Source organism: Hippopotamus amphibius, chromosome X (assembly GCF_030028045.1).
Source record: "Hippopotamus amphibius kiboko isolate mHipAmp2 chromosome X, mHipAmp2.hap2, whole genome shotgun sequence".
Classification (NCBI taxonomy): domain Eukaryota; kingdom Metazoa; phylum Chordata; class Mammalia; order Artiodactyla; family Hippopotamidae; genus Hippopotamus; species Hippopotamus amphibius.
The window spans coordinates 16875089-16896715 of record NC_080203.1 but is presented as its reverse complement, the minus strand read 5'-3'; the positions used below and the strand labels follow the sequence as shown (position 1 = coordinate 16896715).

Below are 21627 nucleotides of genomic sequence, written 5' to 3'. Positions count from 1 at the left end.
TTTTTTAAAAAACTAAAACAAGTTCAGTACAGTTGCAGGATACAAAATCAATAAACAAAAATCTGTTGCATTTCTTTTTTTAAAAAAATTTTTTTGGAGTATAGTTGCTTTACAATGCCGTGTTAGTTTCTACTGTACAGCAAACTGAATCAGCTATACATATACATATATCCCCTCTTTTTTGGATTTCCTTCCCATTTAGGTCACCACAGAGCGTGAGTAGAGTTCCCTGTGCTATACAGTAGGTTCTCATTAGTTATCTATTTTATACATAGTATCAATAGTGTAGATATGTCAATCCCAATCTCCCAATTCATCCCATCCCCTCTTCCCCTTTGGTATCCATACATTTGTTCTCTACGTCTGTGTCTTTAAAGTGTATGTCTTTCTGCTTTATAAGTAAGATCGTCTATACCAATTTTTTCGGATTCTACATACATGCGTTAATATACAATATTTGTTTTTCTCTCTCTGACTTACTTCACTCTGTATGACAGTCTCTAGGTCCATCCACGTCTCTACTAATAACCCACTATACACTAATAATGTACCAGCAGAAAGAAAATCTTTTACAAATTCCATTTACATTTGCATCATAATGAATAAAATACATAGGCATAAATTTAACCAAGGAGGTAAGAGATCTGTACACTGAAAACTATAAGACATTGATGAAAGAACTTGAAGAAGAAACAAATAAATGTAAAGGTATTCTGTGCTCATGGAATGAAAGAATTAATATTGTTACAATGTCCACACTACCCAAAGCAATCTACAGATTCAATGCAATCCCTATCAAAACTCCAATGGCATTTTTCACAGAAATAGAGCAAACAATCCTAAAATTTGCATGAAATCATAAAAGACCCAGAATAGCCAAAGCAAACTTGAGAAAGAAGAACGAAGCTGGAAGCATCACACGCCCTGATTTCAAACTACATTACAAAGATATAGTAACAAAAAAAGTACGGTATTGGCATAAAAACAGACACATAGATCAATGGAACAGAATGGAGCCCCCAGAAAGAGACCCATACTTACATAGTCAATTAATTGACAGCAAGGAACCAGGAATATACAATGGGGGAAATCTCTTCAACAAGCAGGGCTGGGTAAACTGGACAGCCACATGCAGAAGAATGGAACTGGACCACTACCTTACACCATACACAAAAATTGACTTAAAACAATAAAATATTTGAACAAAAGATCTGAAATCATAAAACTCTTAAAAGAAAACAGTATGTAAACTTCTTGAAATTAGTCTTTTTTACTATTTATTTATTCATTTATTTACTTATTTATTGGCTGCATTAGGTCTTCATTGCTGCACATGGGCTTTCTCTAGTTGTGGTGAGTTGGGGCTACTCTTCATTGTGGTGTGTGGGCTCCTCATTGTGGTGGCTTCTCTTGTTGCAGAGCACGGGCTATAGGTGCGTGGGCTTCAGTAGTTGTGGCACATGGGCTCAACAGTTGTGGCTCATGGGCTCTAGAGCGCAGGCTTAATAGTTGCGGTGCACAGGCTTAGTTGCTCCATGGCATGTGGGATCTTCCTGGAGCAGGGCTCGAACCTGTGTCCCCTGCATTGGCAGGCGGATTCTTAACCACTATGCCACCTAGTAAGTCCTTGAAATTAGTCTTGATGGTGATTTTTTCAGATCTGACACCAAAAACAAAGGCAACAAAAGCAAAAATCAACAAGCGGGACTATGTCAAACTAAAAATCTTCTGCACAGCAGAGGAAACTCTCAGCAAAATGAAAATGCAACCTATTGAATGGGAGAAAATATTTGCAAATCATACATCTGATAAGCAGTTAATATCCAAAATATATAAATGACTCATAGAACTCAATAGAAAAAAAGTATCCTATTAAAAAATTATCAGAGCCAGGGGCTTCCCTGCTGGCACAGTGTTGGGAATCCGCCTGCCAATGCAGGGGACATGGATTTGAGCCCTGGTCCTGGAGGATCCCACATACTGCAGAGCAACTGAGCCCGTGTGCCACAACTGCTGAGCCGGTGCTCTAGAGCCCGAGAGCCACAAATAAATAAATAAATAAATAAATAAATAAATAAAATAAAAATTATCAGAGCCAAAAAAAAAGGGGAGGAGGATTCCCTGGCTGTCCAGTGGTTAGAACTTCACACTTCCAATGCCAGTGTCCAGGTTCAATCCCTGGTAGGGGAACTAAAACCCTGCAAGCTGTGAGGTGTGGCAAAAAAAAAAAAAAGGCAGAGGATCTGAATAGGCATTTTCCCAAAGAAGACATACAGATTGCCAACAGGTAATGAGAAGGTGCTCAACATCATTCATCATCAGGAAAATGCAAATCAAAACCACAATGACATATCACTTCACACCTGTTGGAATGGCCATCATCAAAAAGAACAAAAATAATGAATGTTAGCAAGGATGTGCAGAAAAGTTGGTGGGAATGTAAATTGGTACAGCCACTATAGAAAACAGTACGGAGATTCCTCAAAACATTAAAACTAGAACTACCATATGATCCAACAATTCTACTTCTGGGTATTTATCTGAAGAAAATAAAAACACTAACTGGAAAAGATATATTGCCCCTTCCCTCATGCCCTTTGCAGCATTATTTACAATAGCCAAGATGCGAAAGCAACTTAAGTGTTCATCACCGATGGATGAATGGATAAAGAAAATGTGATAGATAGACAGGTAGATAGATAGATAGACACATATACATGCACACACAAAATGGAATATTATTCAGCCATAAAAAAGAAGGAAATCTTGCCATTTGTGACAACATAGATGGACCTTGAGGACACTATGCTAAGTGAGATAAGTGAGACAGAGAAAGACAAATACATATGCTCTCACCTATATGTGAAATCAAAACAAAACAAAACAACAAAAACTGAGCTCATGGATACAGAGAACAGATTGGTGGTTGCCAGAGATGGAGGGTTAGGGGTGGGTAAAATGGGTGAAGGGGGGTAAAAAGTACAAACTTCCAGCTATGAAACTAGTCTTGGGGGTGTAGTATATAACACAGTGCCTATAGTTAATAATACTCTATTGCATATTTGAAAGAGTAAATCCTAAAAGTTTCATCACAAAGATAAAAAGTTTGTACATATGTATGGTGATGAAAGCTAAATAGACCTATTGTGGTGATCATTTTTTTCTTTTCTCTCTTTCTGTCTCTCTGTCTCTCTCTTTTCCTTGGCTGCACCGGGCTGCATATGGGATCTTAATTCCCAGACCAGGGGTCAGACCCGGACCTCCTGCATTGGCAGCACAGAGTCTTAACCACTGGTCCGCTAGGGAAGTCCGTGGTGATCATTTTTCAATGATCCCTGTAATAAAGGGATATATGTACCCTTCTGATAACAAGTTGATATTGTTGCAGAAATACAATTCACATTCAGAAACTCTAGAGAATCAGGGAAAAAACTAAAATTCTCCATTCTCGCCATATCACAGAGCATATAAATTACAAGAATAATTACTCAGATGGAAAACTTAACCCTCAAAGTGTTAAATTGTGAAATCAAGCTATTCCAATGGCTGTCTTGCTGTATGAAAGTGGGAAGTGTGGATAGAAGGAGAAGATCCAGAGTTAACAATTGACTAATGGGGGAGGCAGACAGAACTATAATACAGTGTGAAAGTGACAAATCACAAGTATACATAGGGTGTCGTGGGAGCACATACAAGGGGCACTTAATCCAACTCCATGGTGTGTGTGTGTGTGTGTGTGTGTGTGTGTGGTATATATGTCGAGTAGGGGGCTGTCAAGGAAGATCTGCTAGGAAAGGTAGCTTTCCAAATTAACTGAAATGTACAAGCAAGATTTCAGCCAAGCAAAAGGTGGGACGGGGTGGCTGAGTCAGCAGAGCCTACTAGATCAAGGAACAGCAAGGATCAATTTGTTCAGAGGCTAGAGAGAATGGCCTCTTCATGTAACCAGAAGTAGTTCTTTGGATCAGGATCAGAGATTGGAGTGATTGTGAGAGCAGAGTCCCCATCCTCTGCCCTCCTCCTCAACCTCTAAATTTTGATGCTGGAATGGTGGGTGTATGTATGTGGGGGCGAAGGGTTAGGTCATGCAGATCTTCCTGAGCAAAGGCAAAGAGTTTGTACTTAATCCTTAGGGCAATGAAGAGCCAGGAGAAGATTTTTTTCCACTTTTTATTTCAAGATAATTTTAGATTTACTGAAGGGTTGCAAAAATAGTACAGAAAGGTCTCATATGCCATTCACTGACTGTCCCTTAACAGGAACATCTTGCATAACCACGGTAGAATGATCAAACTAAGAAATCAAGGTTGGCACAATATTACTAACTACACTGCAGACTTTATTTGGATTTCACCAGTTTCACCACTAATGTCTTATTTTTTGTGGCAGGATCCTCTCCCGGATCCCACGTTGCATGCATTGTCCAGCAAGGGATTTTAAAAAGGAGTGTGGCATGATCACATTTGCAATATTGGTTTGAGAGAAACATATTTAGATTTGGGGCAACGGGCAAGGAAAAAGTAAGTCAAGGCAGGAAGCCCAAGGAATAAGCTAGTCTTGTCCTGTCGGTACCGTATGAAAGATGTGATATAGCCTCTGGAGCTGACACACTGGCCTACCATGGCACATTGGTTCCCTTTTTCATGTTCCAATATGCTGATTTAGAAACATGATTTAAATAGAGCATGATTCCACTGGATCACAGTATTCTTTTGTTCTACTACTCAATTTTGGTATGGACACGTTGAAGTGAACTGGAAAGAGGATGGGAACTGTAGCTTGGATATTTTTAAGTCCAAATGGTAGTAACATGGGGAAAAAAACTATTAAAGACTTAATAGTTGCATTGGTCTGTTTTATACATTTTCTTTAATGTGGCCTGAAGCATCTGCTTTTGTGAAGTGCCATTCCTTGTGTTTCTCTCCCTTTACAAAATTGTCTGAGTGACACTTGCATATCACAAATTGCATGGTTAAATCTCTCTATGTGCCATTGTCAAAGATAGCTCCTAATTTGAGATTTATATGCTTTGCTCAATCCTTTACTTACTTGTTTCTGGAACATTCTTAATTGATGTAGCTGGAAATGTAACAGCTACATTATAAAATGAGTTTCTTTTTTATTATCAAACATTTTTCACTTCCTTTTTTTTAAATTTTATCATTATTTTTTGGCCACACCATGTGGAATCTTAGTTCCCCAATCAGGGATTGAGCCTGGGCCCCCTGCAGTGGAAGCAAGGAGTCCTAACCACTGGACCACCAGAGAAGTCCCTCACTTTCTTTTAATACCATTATTTTTAAGAACTATATTATATACCAGGAGACCTGCTTTCTAGCCTTGACTTGGTCATCTATTAGCTGTGTGACCTTGGATGAGCAAATTAACTTCTCTTGGTCTCAGTTACTTCACATTAAATAACTACCCTACCTACCTCATGTAGTCATGTGAAATAATAGATGGGCACAAACTTTGCAAACTCTACTGCTACATAAATAAAGGGGTATTATTCTTGTTATTTACACTTACACCTCTTGATTGCATCCTCTTTTGATTTCCAAGTGAGATAAAACATATAAAAATGTCTGACAGTGTAAGTGAATTCATTCATTAATTCATTTTTTTTCATTTATTCTGAAACTATGTATTATGCTCTAAGTGCCCAGATCTGCACTACAAATTTGAAGATAAGCAAGAAATGGATCCTGTGCTCAAGAAGCTTACTTTCAGTAGAGGGAAAGAGACAAGTAAGCAAATAAAATTATATAATAAAGTGTTCGTTCTTTACTTTTCCACTAAATACTCAAAATGGTACAGGAGAGAGAACTCACATCTCCCTGGGGTTTGGGGCATAGCCTACATTAGGAAATTAATTTCTTTGAAATGGAAAGATATCCCGTGCTCTTGGATTGCAAGAATTAACCTTGTTAAAATGGCCATACTACCCAAAGCAATCTACAGATTTAATGTGATCCCTATCAAATTATCCATGACATTTTTCACAGAACTAGAACAAATAATCCTAAAAATTATATGGAACCATAAAAGACCCAGAACTACCAAAGCAATCCTGAGAAAAAAGGACAAAGCTGGAGGCATAACTCTCCCAGACTTCAAACAATACTACAAAGCTACAGTAATCAAAACAGTGTGGTATTAGCTCAAAAACAGGCATATGGATCAATGGAACAGAATAGAGAGCCCAGAAATAAACCCACACACCTATGGTTGATTAATCTTTGACAAAGGAGACAAGACTATACAATGGAGAAAAGATAGTCTCTTCAGCAAGTAATGTTGGGAAAGCTGGGCAGCCACATGTAAATCAATGAACTTAGAACACACCCTCACACCATACACAAAAATAAAGTCAGAAATGGCTTAAAGACTTAAATATAAGACATGACACCATAAAACTCCTAGAAGAGAACATAGGTAAAATATTCTCTGACATAAATTGTACCAATATTTTCTTAGATTCATCTCCCAAGGCAATAGAAATACAAACAAAAATAAACAAATGGGACCTAATCAAACTTTAATCTTTTGCACAGCAAAGAAAACCATAAACAAAAAGAAAAGACAACCTACGGACTGTGAGAAAATATTTGCAAATGATGCAACTGACAAGGGCTTAATTTTCAAAACAGCTCATACAACTCAATAACAAAAAACCCAAACAAATCCAGTCAAAAAATGGGCAGGGCTTCCCTGGTGGTGCAATGGTTAGGAATCCCCCTGCCAATGCAGGGGACATGGGTTCCTCTCTGGGCTGGGAAGATCCCACATGCTGCTGAGCAACTAAGCCCTTGCGCCACAACTCCTGAGCCTGTGCTCTAGAGCCTATGAGCCACAACTATTGAGCCTGAGTGCCACAACTACTGAAGCCCCACGGGCCTGAAGCTTGTGCTCTGCAACAAAAGAAGCCACCACAATGAGAAGCCCATGCACCACAATGGAGTAGCCCCTGCTCACAAAATCTAGAGAAAGCCCACGCGCAGCAACAAAGACCCAACACAGCCAATAAATAAATAAATAAATTTTAAAAAATGGGCAGCATACTTAATTAGACATTTCTCCAAAGAAGCCATACAGATGGCCAACAGGCACATCCAAAGATGCTCCACATCACCAATTATTAGAGAAATACAAATCAAAACTACAATGAGAAAGCATGTCACACCAGTCAGAATGGCTATCATTTAAAAGTTGACAAATAACAAGTCCTGGAGATGGTATGGAGAAAAGGGAACACTTCTACACTGTTGGTGGGAATGTAAGTTGGTGTGCCACTATGGAAAACAGTATGGAGGTTCCTCAAAAAACTAAAATTAGAATTAGAGTTTTGTCCAGGTATACGCCCAAGAGTGGGATTGCTGGGTCATACAGTAACTCTAATTTGAAAAGATACATGCACCTCAATGCATTATTTACAATAGCCAAGACATGGAAGAAACCTAAATGTTCATCAACAGATGAATGGATAAAGAACATGTGGTATATCTATACAATGGAATATTACTCAGCCATAAAAAATGAAATAATGCCATTTGCAGCAACATGGATGGACCTAGAGACTGTCATACAGAGTGAAGTGAGGGCTTCCTAGGTGGCGCAGTGGTTGAGAGTCCGCCTGCCAATGCAGAGTGAAGTGAGTCAGAAAGAGAAAAACAAATATCGCATATTAACACATATATGCAGAATATAGAAAAATGGGACAAATTCCTGGTTTGCAAGGCAGAAATAGTCACAGATGTAGAGAACAAACATGTGGACACCAAGTGGGGAAAGTGGGGGGGGGGTTGGGAGGGGATGAATTGGGAGATTGGGATTGCCATATATACATTACTAATGAGAAAAAAAATATCAAATTTTACACTTTAAATATATGCAGTTTATTGTATGTCAACTGTAGCTCAATAAAAGTTCTTAAAGAAAAAAAAGATAAATACCATATGATATCACTTATATGTGGAATCTAAAATATGACACAAATGAAATTATTTATGAAACAGAAACAGACTCACAGGCATAGATAACAGAGTTGTGGTTGCCAAGGAGGAGGAGGATGGGAAGGGGATGGATTAGAAGTTTGGGATTAGCAGATGCAAACTATTATACATAAAATGACTTTAGAAACAGCAAGGTCCTACTGTATAGCACAGGGAACTATATTCAATATCCTGTAGTATCTTGTAGTAAACCATAATGGAAGAAGAATATGAAAAAGAAGTATATATATCTATATATATCTGAATCACCTTGCTGTATACCAAGAGACTAACACAACATTGTAAATCAACTATAATTCAATAAAAAATAAATGAAAAAAGAAATTAATTTCTTTGAATTTTCTATTTTAAAAGCCTTACAAATTTTGTGTTCTACAGCACAATGTAGTCCTGTTTATTTTGTTGCTGCTTTTTTTACACAGCAACCAACCAAGTGGGGTTTATTCTGGAAATACAAGGCTAATTCAATATTTTAAAATCAATGTAATGCATTATATCAATAATCTTAAGAAGAAACACAAAATTGCATCAATTGATGCCAAAAAATTGGATAAAATTCAATAACCAGTCATAATAAAAATTTTCAGCACACCAGGGAGAGAAGGGAACTTCCTTAACCTGATAAAGGACAGCTACAAAAAGCCTGTAGCTAATATCATACTTAATGGTGAAAGACAATGCTTTCCCCCTAAGATGGAGAGCAAGGCAAGGATGTCCATTCTCATCACTTCTATTCAACATTGTGTTGGAAATCCTAGCCAGTGCAACAAGCCCAGAAAAAGAAACAAAACGTATACATATTGGAAACGAAGAAATAGCAATGTCCGTATTTGCGTACAAGATGAGAAGGTGTACAGGGCTGGCTGGAGGTGGCAGGCAGGCCTTACTCTTCTGTAAGAGGTGGTCAAATTGGCTTATGGTGGGAGGAGAGGCTTTGGTGTTGGGGAAAACCAGGCCTGCTTAGAAGATGACTCCCACAAGGCTGCTCTGGGGCTTCTGCATCTTCTAGGGTGGAGGGGGCTGGTGAGGAGGCACGAATACATACAAACTTTTAGAGCCCGTATAGCACAGAGAATATGCTGTATCTCCGGGCCCAGCAGGGGGCTGGAGCGGGTGATAATCACACAATGATGATGCCAGGAGGGCTGTGTCTTGTTACTGACAATGGGGGCGTAGCCTTCTGTGATGCTTCACTTCTTGAGGTTAACAGACACAGCCCCGCAGGGAGCTTTAATGAAGACTTCAGTGGCAGTATTGGAGTTGTAGAGGATGAGGATGGTGATACCCTGACCACTACTCTTTCCTGCTTCTCAAAATCTCTCTGGAGAGTGTGCAGAGGGGCAGGGGCAGGCGTCCTGCAGGTGACCTGGGTGGCACACCTCTTCCAGGGAGTGCCCAGAACCCCGCCCCCCTCGCTTAGCAGGATCCGCAGGTGCTTGGCAGCCTGCCCAGTCCCACAGCAGTTTTCGCCTGCTGGTCCTAGAGCATCTTCTAGATGCTCGGGCCCAGGCCTGGGAGGCTTGCGGAGCATCCCATTTATTTTTAATTTACACAGTACTCTTTTTCATCCAAAGGCAGACTGGAGAGCGGTGGTCATGCAGTGGTGAAACACAAAACTTTTATTCAAGCTCTGGTTACTTCCAACCGTGACCATTCTCTTGCTTCCTACCTCCCTTTTTCTGGTCCTCTTCTCAAAAGTGGTGCCCCTCCTGATCGTGTTATCCTGTTTTCCAAATCTTTACAGGGGCTTCTCCAGTTCTTTTGGTCAAGTTGAATCTTTTTACCAACAACTCCCCTAATTCTAATCGTTGGTACATTTTCTCCACTCATTTCTCCTACAACTTTTCCTATCTCTCTAGTCCAGGAGTTAACTCGCTAAATTTCGACCTGCCTCTGCTATTGGCCAATCAACTGCCTTTGTTCTGTCTTGAATCGCCCCCTGCCAATAAGCAGAAGATGCAGACCTCCTGGAGTGAGGGAACTTGCACAGAGAGGCCCTTGGCTAGGCGCAAGTCAGCATAAACAAATGACCTCTTGTTTACCAAAGCTCTTGAGATACAAGGAGAAAAAATAATAAGCTCTTCTACTATCATTGTCCTATGATACCTATAATACTGTCTAGGTCCAAATATAGGCACTTTGCATTATAAGACAGCACAAGGAGCAGAAGGTAAGGGCGACAAGGATTCTTACAGAGGTCGCAAAATAAGATCTCTGCCGCTAGAGAAAGAAAACTTTCAGAATCTAAGAGCAATCCCTTTCCTTCCCCTCTCTCTTCTTCAGTTTATCCCTTTCTTCCTTCTTCCCCAGACCTGCGCCGTCCAACAGAAATATAACTAGAGCCACATATGTAATGTTAAATTTTCTAGTAGCCACACGCAAAAAATAAAAAGAGGAAAGGATAAATTAGGAGTTTGGGATTAAAAGATGCACACTATTCTTATAAAATAGATAAACAAGGACCTTATGTATAGCACAGAGAATTATATTCAAAATCTTATAATAACCTATAATGGAAGAGAATCTGAAAAAGAATAATTATATATACATATGTATAACTGAATATCTGTGCTGTACACTGGAAACTAATACAACATTGTAAATCAACTATACTTCAATAAAAAAAAATTAAGCCACAAAAAAGAAACAGGTGTAATCAATTTTAATATTTAACGCAATAGACTCCAAATATCGTTTCAATATGTAATCAATATGAAGTTGGAGAGGTTTTGCATTCTTTTTACTGTGCAAAGTCTTTTTGAAACTTGGTGTGCAATGTGCACTTACAGACATAGGTTTCGGACTAGCCGCATTTCAAACGCCTAAAAACCACCACACTGGGCAGCAAGGCCCAGGAATTCCTCGTCTTCTCTCCTCCACCCACCCGGGCAGCAAGAACTGAAGATGGCGGGGTGTTAACCCTGCTACTTTGGTACTAAGAGAGGCAAAATCAGAACGACGCGAGCCTCTGGGATGTTGGGAAGTTGAAAACCTCTCAGACTGCCTGCCCCCCTCCGCCCCGCCCTCTGGACTCCGCAAGGCAGCTCAGAAGGCGGCGCGCGAGGAACCGCCAGAACCGCCGAAAAGTGCTTGGCTGGGGATGCTGGGAGGTGGGGGAGGGAGGCAGGGGGAAGGGAGGAGGAGTGGGGAGGGGGCGGTGGAAGGCGCAGCGGGGACTCGCACGCATGCGTACAGCCAGGCCACCTAGCAACCGGGTTCCAGGCCAGTGACTCCCCAGACCAAGTGGCCTTCCCTGGAGTTCTAGTCTCACCAGCCGGTCTCGGCTCTTCCCTGTCCGTCCACGGTTCTTCCTTATCATTTCCTCTTCTCCCTTCCACTGGCTCCGATCTCGCCCATAGTGTGTGTCCCCAAGAGCCGAACCGGCTCCTAAAATGAGTACTCGTGGTTTCCGCCTGGGAACCAACCTCTGGCTCCTCTGGCCCACCCTCCCCGAGCTGAGGTGGCTGCTGGGGCTGGGGCTGCTCCTGGGGCTTCAGGCCGCCCGCTGCGCGGCTTTCTATCTTCCCGGGTTGGCTCCGGTCAACTTCTGCGAGGCAGACCGAGAGACTGCTAACTGCAAGGTGAGGACGAGAGGGAGGAAGTGAGATATGCGGGGAGGCTTCGGGTTGGGGTATGGGGCACACCGGGGCCGACCAGTGCCGGGAGCTCTCTGACTCTGACCCGGAATACCAAAGCCGCCTCTGTGGGTGTGTCTCAGCATCTCAGTCGCTGAGCCTCGCACTTGGCAGATCCGGATCTCTTTTTCCCTTGATCCTCTTTCCCTCCCTCTTGGCTCCTCCTCCTTCGTCTCTTTTCCTCTCTCTCTCTCTCAGCTCCTCCTCCTCCCCCATCACAGCTCCCCCTTTTACGCTTTTCTTTCCGCTCCTTGCCCGCAGTCTCAGGCTTCTTCCTTTCCATCCCTCTAGGCTCCGCCCCCTTCCCTTCCCCTCTTCCCTCTCGGCCCCTCCCTCTTCCCTTATCTGGGTCCCTCTAGTTCCCGCGCTTGCTCTGTCCCGCCTACTCCCTCTCAGCCCCTCCTCTTCCTCTCGGTTCCTACCCCTCCCCGCTCCCATTTGGCGGCTCCTCCACCTCTCTCTTAGCTCCTCCTCCGTCATAGCTCCTCCCCTCCCCCTCCCTCTCGCCGGTTCCTTCCTTTCCTACTCTGTCTCCTCACCCTCACTCCCACTTCCTCACCCACTCTCCCACTTCTCCCTATTGTCCCCCTTATATTGAATACAATCTGCCTTTCAAGACACACACTCACTAGATCTTCCTTAGATATAGTCCCACCATGTTTCTGTCACCCCTCACTCCTGTGGTCTCGCACTTTTACCTCCTTAATCGTTAATTCACGTTGGTTTCCCCTGGGCCCTCTCCGCAAACAGCAAGATAATATTATTTACTTGTGAGAATAAAATGAGACAACGTATGAAAAGCACTGACAAAAACATCTGACACCTGATAAGATTTCAATAAATGGTAACCATTATCATTATGAGTTTTCTCTAGCCAGAGTTTTCTGGCCCATTTCGTCTTCCGCATGTCCACCAATCCCCCATAATTTTTTGACTCCCTTCCTTGGCAACCTTGTTTTTGTAACTGTAAACTCACTCCAAAATTTTCCTTTGCAACTAATCAATTCAAAAAGTATTAATGAATAGTAAGACATTTTCTGACCTCAAGTTGCCCAATGGAGTGTGTGGGGGAATGTTCTGGTAGAAGGAACCACGAAGGCATTACAGAGTTGAGAACAGTGCCGGGTGTGGTTTGACTATTAGAGTTAGCCAAGTTGAAAGCTGGGGTTTTTAGAGGCCAGCTCTAGGTGCAGCAAATTTGCTCTTAAAACCTGGAGCTTGCCTTTTCCTGTGAGAAGTATTGATAGTGGTATTTTAAACCATCAATTTGCCAAACACATGTAACTAAGAAATGACGTTTAAAAATTACTTTACACCTCCATTTTTCTCTGACTGCTAACACCTAGTCCTGGCTCTTTATTTCAGCAGGCTTCCTAGCAAAGAAATATATTTTTTATGACTTTTAAAAAATTTATTTTATTTATTTTTGGCTGCATTGGGTCTTCATTGCTGTGCATGGGCTTTCTGTAGTTGCGTGGGCTTCTCATTGTGGTGGCTTCTCTTGTTGCAGAGGGCTTCAGTAGTTGTGGCATGTGGGCCCAGTAGTTGTGGCTCACAGGCTCTAGAGCACAGGCTCAGTAGTTGTGGTGCATGGGCTTAGTTGGCTTCTCCTGTTGCAGAGGGCTTCAGTAGTTGTGGCATGTGGGCCCAGTAGTTGTGGCTCACAGGCTCTAGAGCACAGGCTCTAGAGCACAGGCTCAGTAGTTGTGGTGCATGGGCTTAGTTGCTCCATGGCATGTGGGATCTTCCCAGACCAGGGACTGAATCCATGTCCCCTGCATTGGCAGGCAGAGTCTTAACCACTGCACCACCAGGGAAGTCCCAAGAAATATAATCTTTAACCATAACAAATTTCTGGAATTTCTTTTCTGTAAGCTCTTTTCTTTTTAGGCTATTGTCTCCCTAAATGTGTTCTCTTTTTATTCTGAGATTGCACCTTCTTTCCTTTGGTGAGCCTCTCATTTTTATGTTTAACACTTCAAACTTCCATAATTTGGTAGTGTCCAGGCCCTTGATTTCTTTTTTTTTTTTAGCTTTTAAATTTTTACTATTACGAAAGCAATAACATGCATGGTAGATGGCTAGGAAATGCAGATAGGCAAAGAAGAAAAGAAAAACATTTCTAACAACTAGAGAATTAACATTGTTGATACCTTAGCATATATTCTAGATTTTAAAAATACATATTCAAATATTCCCACATTCATACTTTCAATAGACTTGATTTTTTAGACCAGTTTTAGGTTTGCTGCAAAATTGAGGAGAGAGTATAGAGTTACTGTATACCCCTGCCCCCACACATGCATAGCCTCCACCATTATCAACATCCCCCACCAGAGTGGTACATTTGTTACAATTGGTGGACCTACACTGAATCATTGTTGTCACCTAAAGTCCATGGTTTACTTTACAGTTCAATCTTGGTTTTGTACATCCTATGAGTTTGGACAAATGTATGACATGTATCCATCATTATAATATGATACAGAGTAATTTCACTGCCCTAAAAATCCTCTATGTTCTCTGTTTATTCATCCCAACTTCCCTTTAACCCATGGCAACCAGTGATGTATTTATTGTCTCTATAATTATGCCTTTTCCAGAATGTCATATAGTTGGAATCATACAGTGTGTAGCCTTTTCAGATTGGCATCTTTCCCATAGTAATATGATTAAAGGCTCCTCCATGTCTTTCCATGGAGGGCTAGCTCATTTCTTTTTAGTGCTGAATAATATTTCATTGTCTAGATGCACCAGAGTACACACATTCACATATTCACTTACTAAAGGATACCTTTGTTACTTCAAAGTTTGACAAGGATGAATTAAGCTGCCATAAACATTGTGTGCAGGTTTTTGTGTGGACATAAATTTCAACTCCTTTGAGTAAATACCAAGGAGAAAAATTTGCTGAATCTATGAGTATGTTTAATTTTGTGAAAAAGTGCCAAACTGTCTTCCAAAGTGGCTATACCATTTTGCATTCCCACCAGCAATGAATGAGAGTCCACATGCATTTTTTTTTTACCAAAATAAAATCATAGTATACATGTTATTTTGTAACCTGCACTTTTCTGTTAACAACTCCATCTTTCCACAGCAATACTTTTTAATCTCATCTATTACCCAGTTCACAGTCAGATTTCCCCAGCTATCCCTGGAATAGCCAAGCCAGAATCCAATCTAGGACCACAAATTGCATCTGTTTGTTATATTCTTATAGCTCTTTTAATCAAGCACAGTTCCTCTTTTTTTCTTTCATAACGCTGACTTATAAAAGTGACCAGTGTGTTTTTTCTTGTGGAATGTCCCTCCTCTTGGATTTGTCTGTTTTCTGCCTTGTGATAGCATTTAGCTTGGTTTAATGGTTAAACTTGAACCCTTTGGAAAGTAATTTGAAATATGTATCAAAGTCTACAAAAATGTTTATCCTCCTTGATTGTAGTGATCCCGCTTCTTAGAATAATATGCAAGGAGACAGGCAGATGAGAGGATTTTTCTGAATGCATCATCTACTTGGGTCTTCTAGTCACATAAGTACACCTCCCTGGAGGGCACCAGTTTCTTGTGCATCTTTCTTTTTGTGAGTATACAAATATGGATTTATATCCCCCCCCTTTTATACAAATGGTAGCATACTATTCTCATCTTCATATACCTTTATTCATTTAACAATAAAGCTTGGAGATTATTTAATTGCATAAAGATCATCCTTATTCTTTTTTAACAGTTGCTATAAGGATGTGCTATAAGTGATATACATACTCCCTTATTTATGTATTTAGCTTGTTTCCATTCTCTTAATCTTACCAACCATTGCTACACATGGGAATATATCTGTAGAATAAATTCTATGAATGGAATTGTTGGGTCAAAGAACTTATGTTCTTTTTTTTTAATAATTTTTTTTTCTGGTTTTATTTTTTATTTTTTTTATTTATTTACTTTTTTTGGGGGGTACACCAGGTTCAATCATCTGTTTTTATACACATATCCCCATATTCCCTCCCTTCCTTGACTCCCCCCCCTTCGAGTCCCCCCCACCCTCCCTACCCCAGTCCTCTAAGGCATCCTGCGTCCTCGAGTTGGACTCCCTTTGTTATACAACAACTTCCCACTGACTATTTTACAGTTGGTAGTATATATATGTCTGTGCTACTCTCTCGCTTCTTCTCAGTTTCCCCTTCACCCCCCGCCCCCTCCCATACCTCGAGTTCTCCAGTCCATTCTCTGTATCTGCATCCTTGTTCTTGTCACTGAGTTCATCAGTACCATTTTTAGATTCCGTATATGTGAGTTAGCATACAATATTTGTCCTTCTCTTTCTGACTTACTTCACTCTGTGTGACAGATTGTAGTTCTATCCACCTCATTACATATAGCTCCATCTCATCCCTTTTTATAGCTGAGTAATATTCCATTGTATATACATGCCACATCTTCTGTATCCATTCATTTGTTGATGGGCATTTAGGTTGCTTCCATGTCCTGGCTATTGTAAATAGTGCTGCAATAAACATTATGGTACAAGTTTCTTTTGGGATTATGGTTTTCTTTGGGTATATGCCCAGGAGTGGGATTACTGGATCATATGGTAGTTCTATTTGTAGTTTTTTAAGGAACCTCCAAATTGTTTTCCATAGTGGCTGTACCAACGTACATTCCCACCAACAGTGCAGGAGAGTTCCCTTTCCTCCACACCCTCTCCAACATTTGTGGTTTCCAGATTTTGTGATGATGGCCATTCTGACTGGTGTGAGGTGATCCCTCATTGTGGCTTTGACTTGCATTTCTCTGATGATTAGTGATGTTGAGCATCTTTTCATGTGTGTGTTGGCCATCTGTATGTCTTCTTTGGAGAAATGTCGATTTAGGTCTTCTGCCCATTTGTGGATTGGGTTCTTTGCTTTTTTGGTATGAAGCTTCATGAGCTGCTTGTGTATTTTGGAGGTTAATCCTTTGTCCGTTGTTTCATAGGCAATTATTTTTTTCCCATTCTGAGGGTTGCCTTTTACTCTTGTTTATGGTTTCTTTCGCTGTGCAAAAGCTTTTAAGTTTCATGAGGTCCCATTTGTTTATTCTTGATTTTATTTCCATGATTCTAGGAGGTGGGTCCAAAAGGATCTTGCTTTGATGGATGTCACAGAGTGTTCTGCCTATGTTTTCCTCTAGGAGTTTTATAGTGTCTGGCCTTACATGTAGGTCTTTAATCCATTTGGAGTTTATTTTTGTGTATGGTGTTAGGAAGTGTTCTAATTTCATTCTTTTACATGTTGCTGTCCAATTTTCCCAGCACCACTTATTGAAGAGGCTGTCTTTTTTCCATTGTATACTCGTGCCTCCTTTGTCAAAGATAAGGTGCCCATATGTGTTTGGGCTTACTTCTGAGTTCTCTATTCTATTCCATTGATCGTCCTTTCTATTTTTGTGCCAGTACCATACTGTCTTGATCCCTATGGCCTTGTAGTATAGTTTGAAGTCAGGAAGCCTGATTCCACCAACTCCATTTTTCCTTCTCAAGATTGCTTTGGCTATTCGGGGTCTTTTGCGTTTCCATACAAATCGTAAGATTTCTTGCTCTAGTTCTGTGAAAAATGCCATTGGTTATTTGATCGGGATTGCATTGAATCTGTAAATTGCTTTGGGTAGTACAGACATTTTCATGATGTTGATTCTTCCAATCCAAGAACATGGTATGTCCCTCTATCTGTTTGTGTCGTCTTTGATTTCTTTCATCAGTGTCTTAAAGTTTTCTGCATACAGATCTTTTGCCTCCTTAGGCAGGTTTATTCCTAGGTATTTTATTCTTTTTGTTGCAATGGTGAATGGGAGAGTTTCCTTAATTTCTCTTTCTGCTCTTCCATTGTTAGTGTATAGGAATGCAAGAGATTTCTGTGCATTAATTTTGTATCCTGCTACTTTACTAAACTCATCAATTAGTGCTAGCAGTTTTCTGGTAGCGTCTTTAGGGTTTTCTATATATAATATCATGTCATCTGCAAAGAGTGACAATTTTGCTTCTTCTTTTCCAATTTGGATTCCTTTTATTTCTTTTTCTTCTCTGATTGCTGTGGCTAACACTTCCAAAACTATGTTGAATAATAATGGTGAGAGTGGACACCCTTGTCTTGTTCCTGTCCTTAGAGGGAATTCTTCCAGTTTTTCCCCATTGAGAACGATGTTGGCTTTTGGTTTTTCATATATGGCTTTTATTTAAAAAATTAATTTATTTACTGGCTGCATTGTCTTTGTTGCTGCACACGGGCTTTCTCTAGTTGCAGCAAGCATGGGCTACTCTTCATTGTGGTGCTTGGGCTCCTCACTATGGTAGCTTCTCTTGTTGTGGAGTATGGGCTCTAGGCATGTGGGCTTCAGTAGTTGTGGCTCATGGGCTCTAGAGCACAGGCTCAATAGTTGTGGCACACGGGCTTCATTGCTCTACAGCATATGGGATCTTCCTGGAGCAGGGATCGAACCTGTGTCCCCTGCATTGGCAGCCAGATTCTTAACCACTGCGCCACCTAGGAAGTCCCAAGAACATATGTTCTTAAAAATTTTTTCTTTGTTGAAGTATAGTTGATTTACAGTATTGTGTTTGTTTCAGGTGTACAGCAAAGTGATTCACATATATATATATATATTTAGATTCTTTTCCATTATAGCTTATTACAAGATATTGAATATAGTTCCCTGAGCTATACAGTAGATCCTTGTTTATCTATATAGTAGTGTATACCTGTTAATCCCATACTCCTAATTTATCCCTTCCCCACTGCACTTAATTTTGATATTGCCAAATTGCTCTCCATGGAGGTTGTATTAATTTACAGTCTCACCAGCAGTGTGTTAGAGTGCCTGTTTCCCCATAGTTTGACAACGTGTTCCCAAACTTTTAGATCTTTGATAATCTAATAGGTGAAAAATTTGTGTGCTGTGGTTGTAATTTACATTGCTTTTATTAGGAATCTTTTACTGAGAATCATTTCATATGATTAAAAGCCATTTGTATTTTCTTTTCTGGGAACTATTTGTATATCCTTTGCTCATTTTTATATTAAGTTGAACATTTAAAAAATTGATTTGTGGAAACTCAAATAAGGAAACTATTTCCTTTTTTGCAGTTTGTCAGTTGTCTTTTGGTTTTGCTTATTGTGTTATTTTTTTTTGTCATTTAGAAAAATTGGCTTTTATTCTAATTTGTCAAATTTTTTATGACTTCTGAGTTTTGTGCCCTGTTTGAAAGGTCTTTACCATTCCAGCCAAGATTATCAAATAATTCTCCTACAGTTTCTTCTATTACTTTTATGGTTTAAATTTTAACATTTAAATAAGATTAACATTTTCTGGTGTAATATACGAGAGAAGGATCCATCTTAATTTTTTTTCAGATTGCTGACCAGTTGTCTCAACACCATTTATTTATTTTTTAATTGCATTCAGATCTTTCTTTTATTTTGTTTTATTTTTTATTTTTGTTTATTTATTTTTGACTTCATTTGGTCTTCATTGCTGCGTGTGGGCTTTTCTCTAGTTGTGGCGAGTGGGGGCTACTCTTCCTTGCAGTGCGTGGGGTTGTCAGTGTGGTGGCTTCTCTTGTTGCTGAACATGGGGGGCTGTAGGATTTCCGGCTTCAGCAATTGTGGCTCGGAGGCTGTAGTGCATAGGCTCAGTAGTTGTGGCGCATGGACTTAGTTGCTCCGAGGCACGTGGGATCTTCCCGGCCCAGGGATTAAACCCATGTCCCCTGCATTAGCAGGCGGATTCTTAACCACTGTGCCACCAAGGAAGTCCCAACACCATTTATTGATTAATCTATATTTTCTCCGCTTGATTTGAGAAACTATCAAGGTTCTTATAAATATAGTAAGTTCCAAATATGCATTTTAAAATATAGTTCAAATCTTATGTACTTTGTCAGTTTTGAGACTAGATGAGGACTATTATCTTTAATTATGTGCTGTCCTTTAGAAACTTTTGCCTATTCACCTTTATAAAACTATAACTCATATATGTTGCCATTGCTACATTTCTGATTAAATTTCACTAAGTGCAGATACAATTCTCTTGTTTACAAAGTTATGGCAAGGTTATTTATATTTGTTCCCAAGTGTGATAACTTTCTGTGTGTGTCCTTGTCTTTATTTTTGTTTTTAGAATTTTTTTTGAACCTTTATTGAGATACAGTTAACAGACAATAAACTGCATATATTTAGAGTGTACGATTTGGTATCCCAGTCTCCCAGTTCATTCCCCCCCCAACCCTCCCCGCTTTCCTCACTTGGTGTCCATATGTTTGTTCTCTACATCTGTGTCTCTATTTCTGCCTTGCAAACCGGTTGATTTGTACCATTTTTCTATAGTCCACATATATGTGTTAATATACGGTATTTGTTTTTCTCTTTCTGACTCATTTCACTCTGTATGACAGTCTCTAGGTCCATCCATGTCTCTAAGAATGTCCCAGTTTGGGGCTTCCTAGGTGGCGCAGTGGTTAAGAATCTGCCTGCCAATGCAGAGGTCACGGGTTCGATCCCAGCTCCAGGAAGATCCCACATGCCACGGAGCAACTAAGCCCGTGTGCCAAAAAAAAAAAAAAAAAAAAAAAAAAAAGAATGTCCCAGTTTCATTGCTTTTTATAGCTGAGTAATATTCCATTGTATATATGTACCACATCTTTTTTATCCATTCATCTGTTGATGGACATTTAGGTTGCTTCCATGTCCTGGCTATTGTAAATAGTGCTGCAATGAACATTGGAGTGCATGTGTCTTTTTGAATGATGGTGTTCTCTGGGTATATGCCCCAGCAGTGGGATTGCTGGGTCATATGGTAACTCTAGTTTTAGTTTTGTAAGGAACCTCCATCCTGTTCTCCATAGTGGCTGTATCAATTTACATTCCCACCAACAGTGCAAGAGTGTTCCCTTTTCTCCACATCCTCTCCAGCATTTACTGTTTGCAGACTTTCTGATGATGCCCATTCTAACCGGTGTGAGGTGATACCTCATTGTCGTTTTGATTTGCGTTTCTCTAATAATTAGTGACGTTGAGCAGCTTTTCATGTGCCTCTTGGCCATCCGTATGTCTCCTTTGGAGAAATGCCTATTTAGGTCTTCTGCCCATTTTTTGATTGGGTTGCTTGTTTTTTTGATATTGAGCTGGATGAACTGTTTATATCTTTTGGAGATTAGTCCTTTGTCTGTTGATTCATTTGCAAATATTTTCTCCCATTCTGAGTGTTATCTTTTTGTCTTGCTTATGGTTTCCTTTGCTGTGCAGAAGCTTTGAAGTTTCATTAGGTCCCACTTATTTATTTTTGTTTTTATTTCCATTACTCTAGGGGGTGGCCAAAAAAGATCTTGCTGTTATTTACATCAAAGAGTGTTCTTCCTATGTTTTCCTCCAGGAGTTTTATAGTGACTGGCCTTACATTTAGGTCTCCAATCCATTTTGAGTTTATTTTTGTGTATGGTGTTAGGGAGTGTTCTAATCTCATTCTTTTACATGTAGCTGTCCAGTTTTCCCAGCACCACTTATTGAAGAGGCTGTCTTTTTTCCATTGTATATCCTTGCCTCCTTTGTCATAGATTAGTTGACCATAGTTTATCTCTGGGCTTTCTATCTTGTTCCATTGATCTATATTTCTGTTTTTGTGCCAGTAGCATACTGTCTTGATCACTGTAGCCTTGTAGTATAGCCTGAAGTCAGGAAGCCTGATTCCACCAACTCCATCTTTCCTTCTCAAGATAGCTTTGGCTATTCGGGGTCTTTTGTGTTTCCATACAAATCGTAAAATTTCTTGTTCTAGTTCTGTGAAAAATGCCATTGGTAATTTAATCGGAATTGCATTGAACCTGTAAATTGCTATTGGTAGTATAGTCATTTTCACAATGTTGATTCTTCCAATCCAAGAACATGGTATGTCTCTCCATCTGTTTGTGTCTTCTTTGATTTCTTTCATTAGTGTCTTATAGTTTTCTG

The 21627-nt window shown here is 40.1% G+C and overlaps 1 protein-coding gene across 1 annotated transcript in view; it reads left to right on the top strand.

Moving 5' to 3' along the window:
• Nucleotides 1-11279: 11279 nt before the first annotated feature.
• LOC130842638 (transmembrane 9 superfamily member 2-like) overlaps nt 11280-21627 on the top strand; it is a 120121-nt gene continuing 109773 nt past the window's right edge. The window contains 1 exon segment of the mRNA XM_057719323.1: nt 11280-11593. Coding sequence (XP_057575306.1) covers nt 11405-11593 — 189 coding nt within the window. The 5' untranslated portion in view covers nt 11280-11404.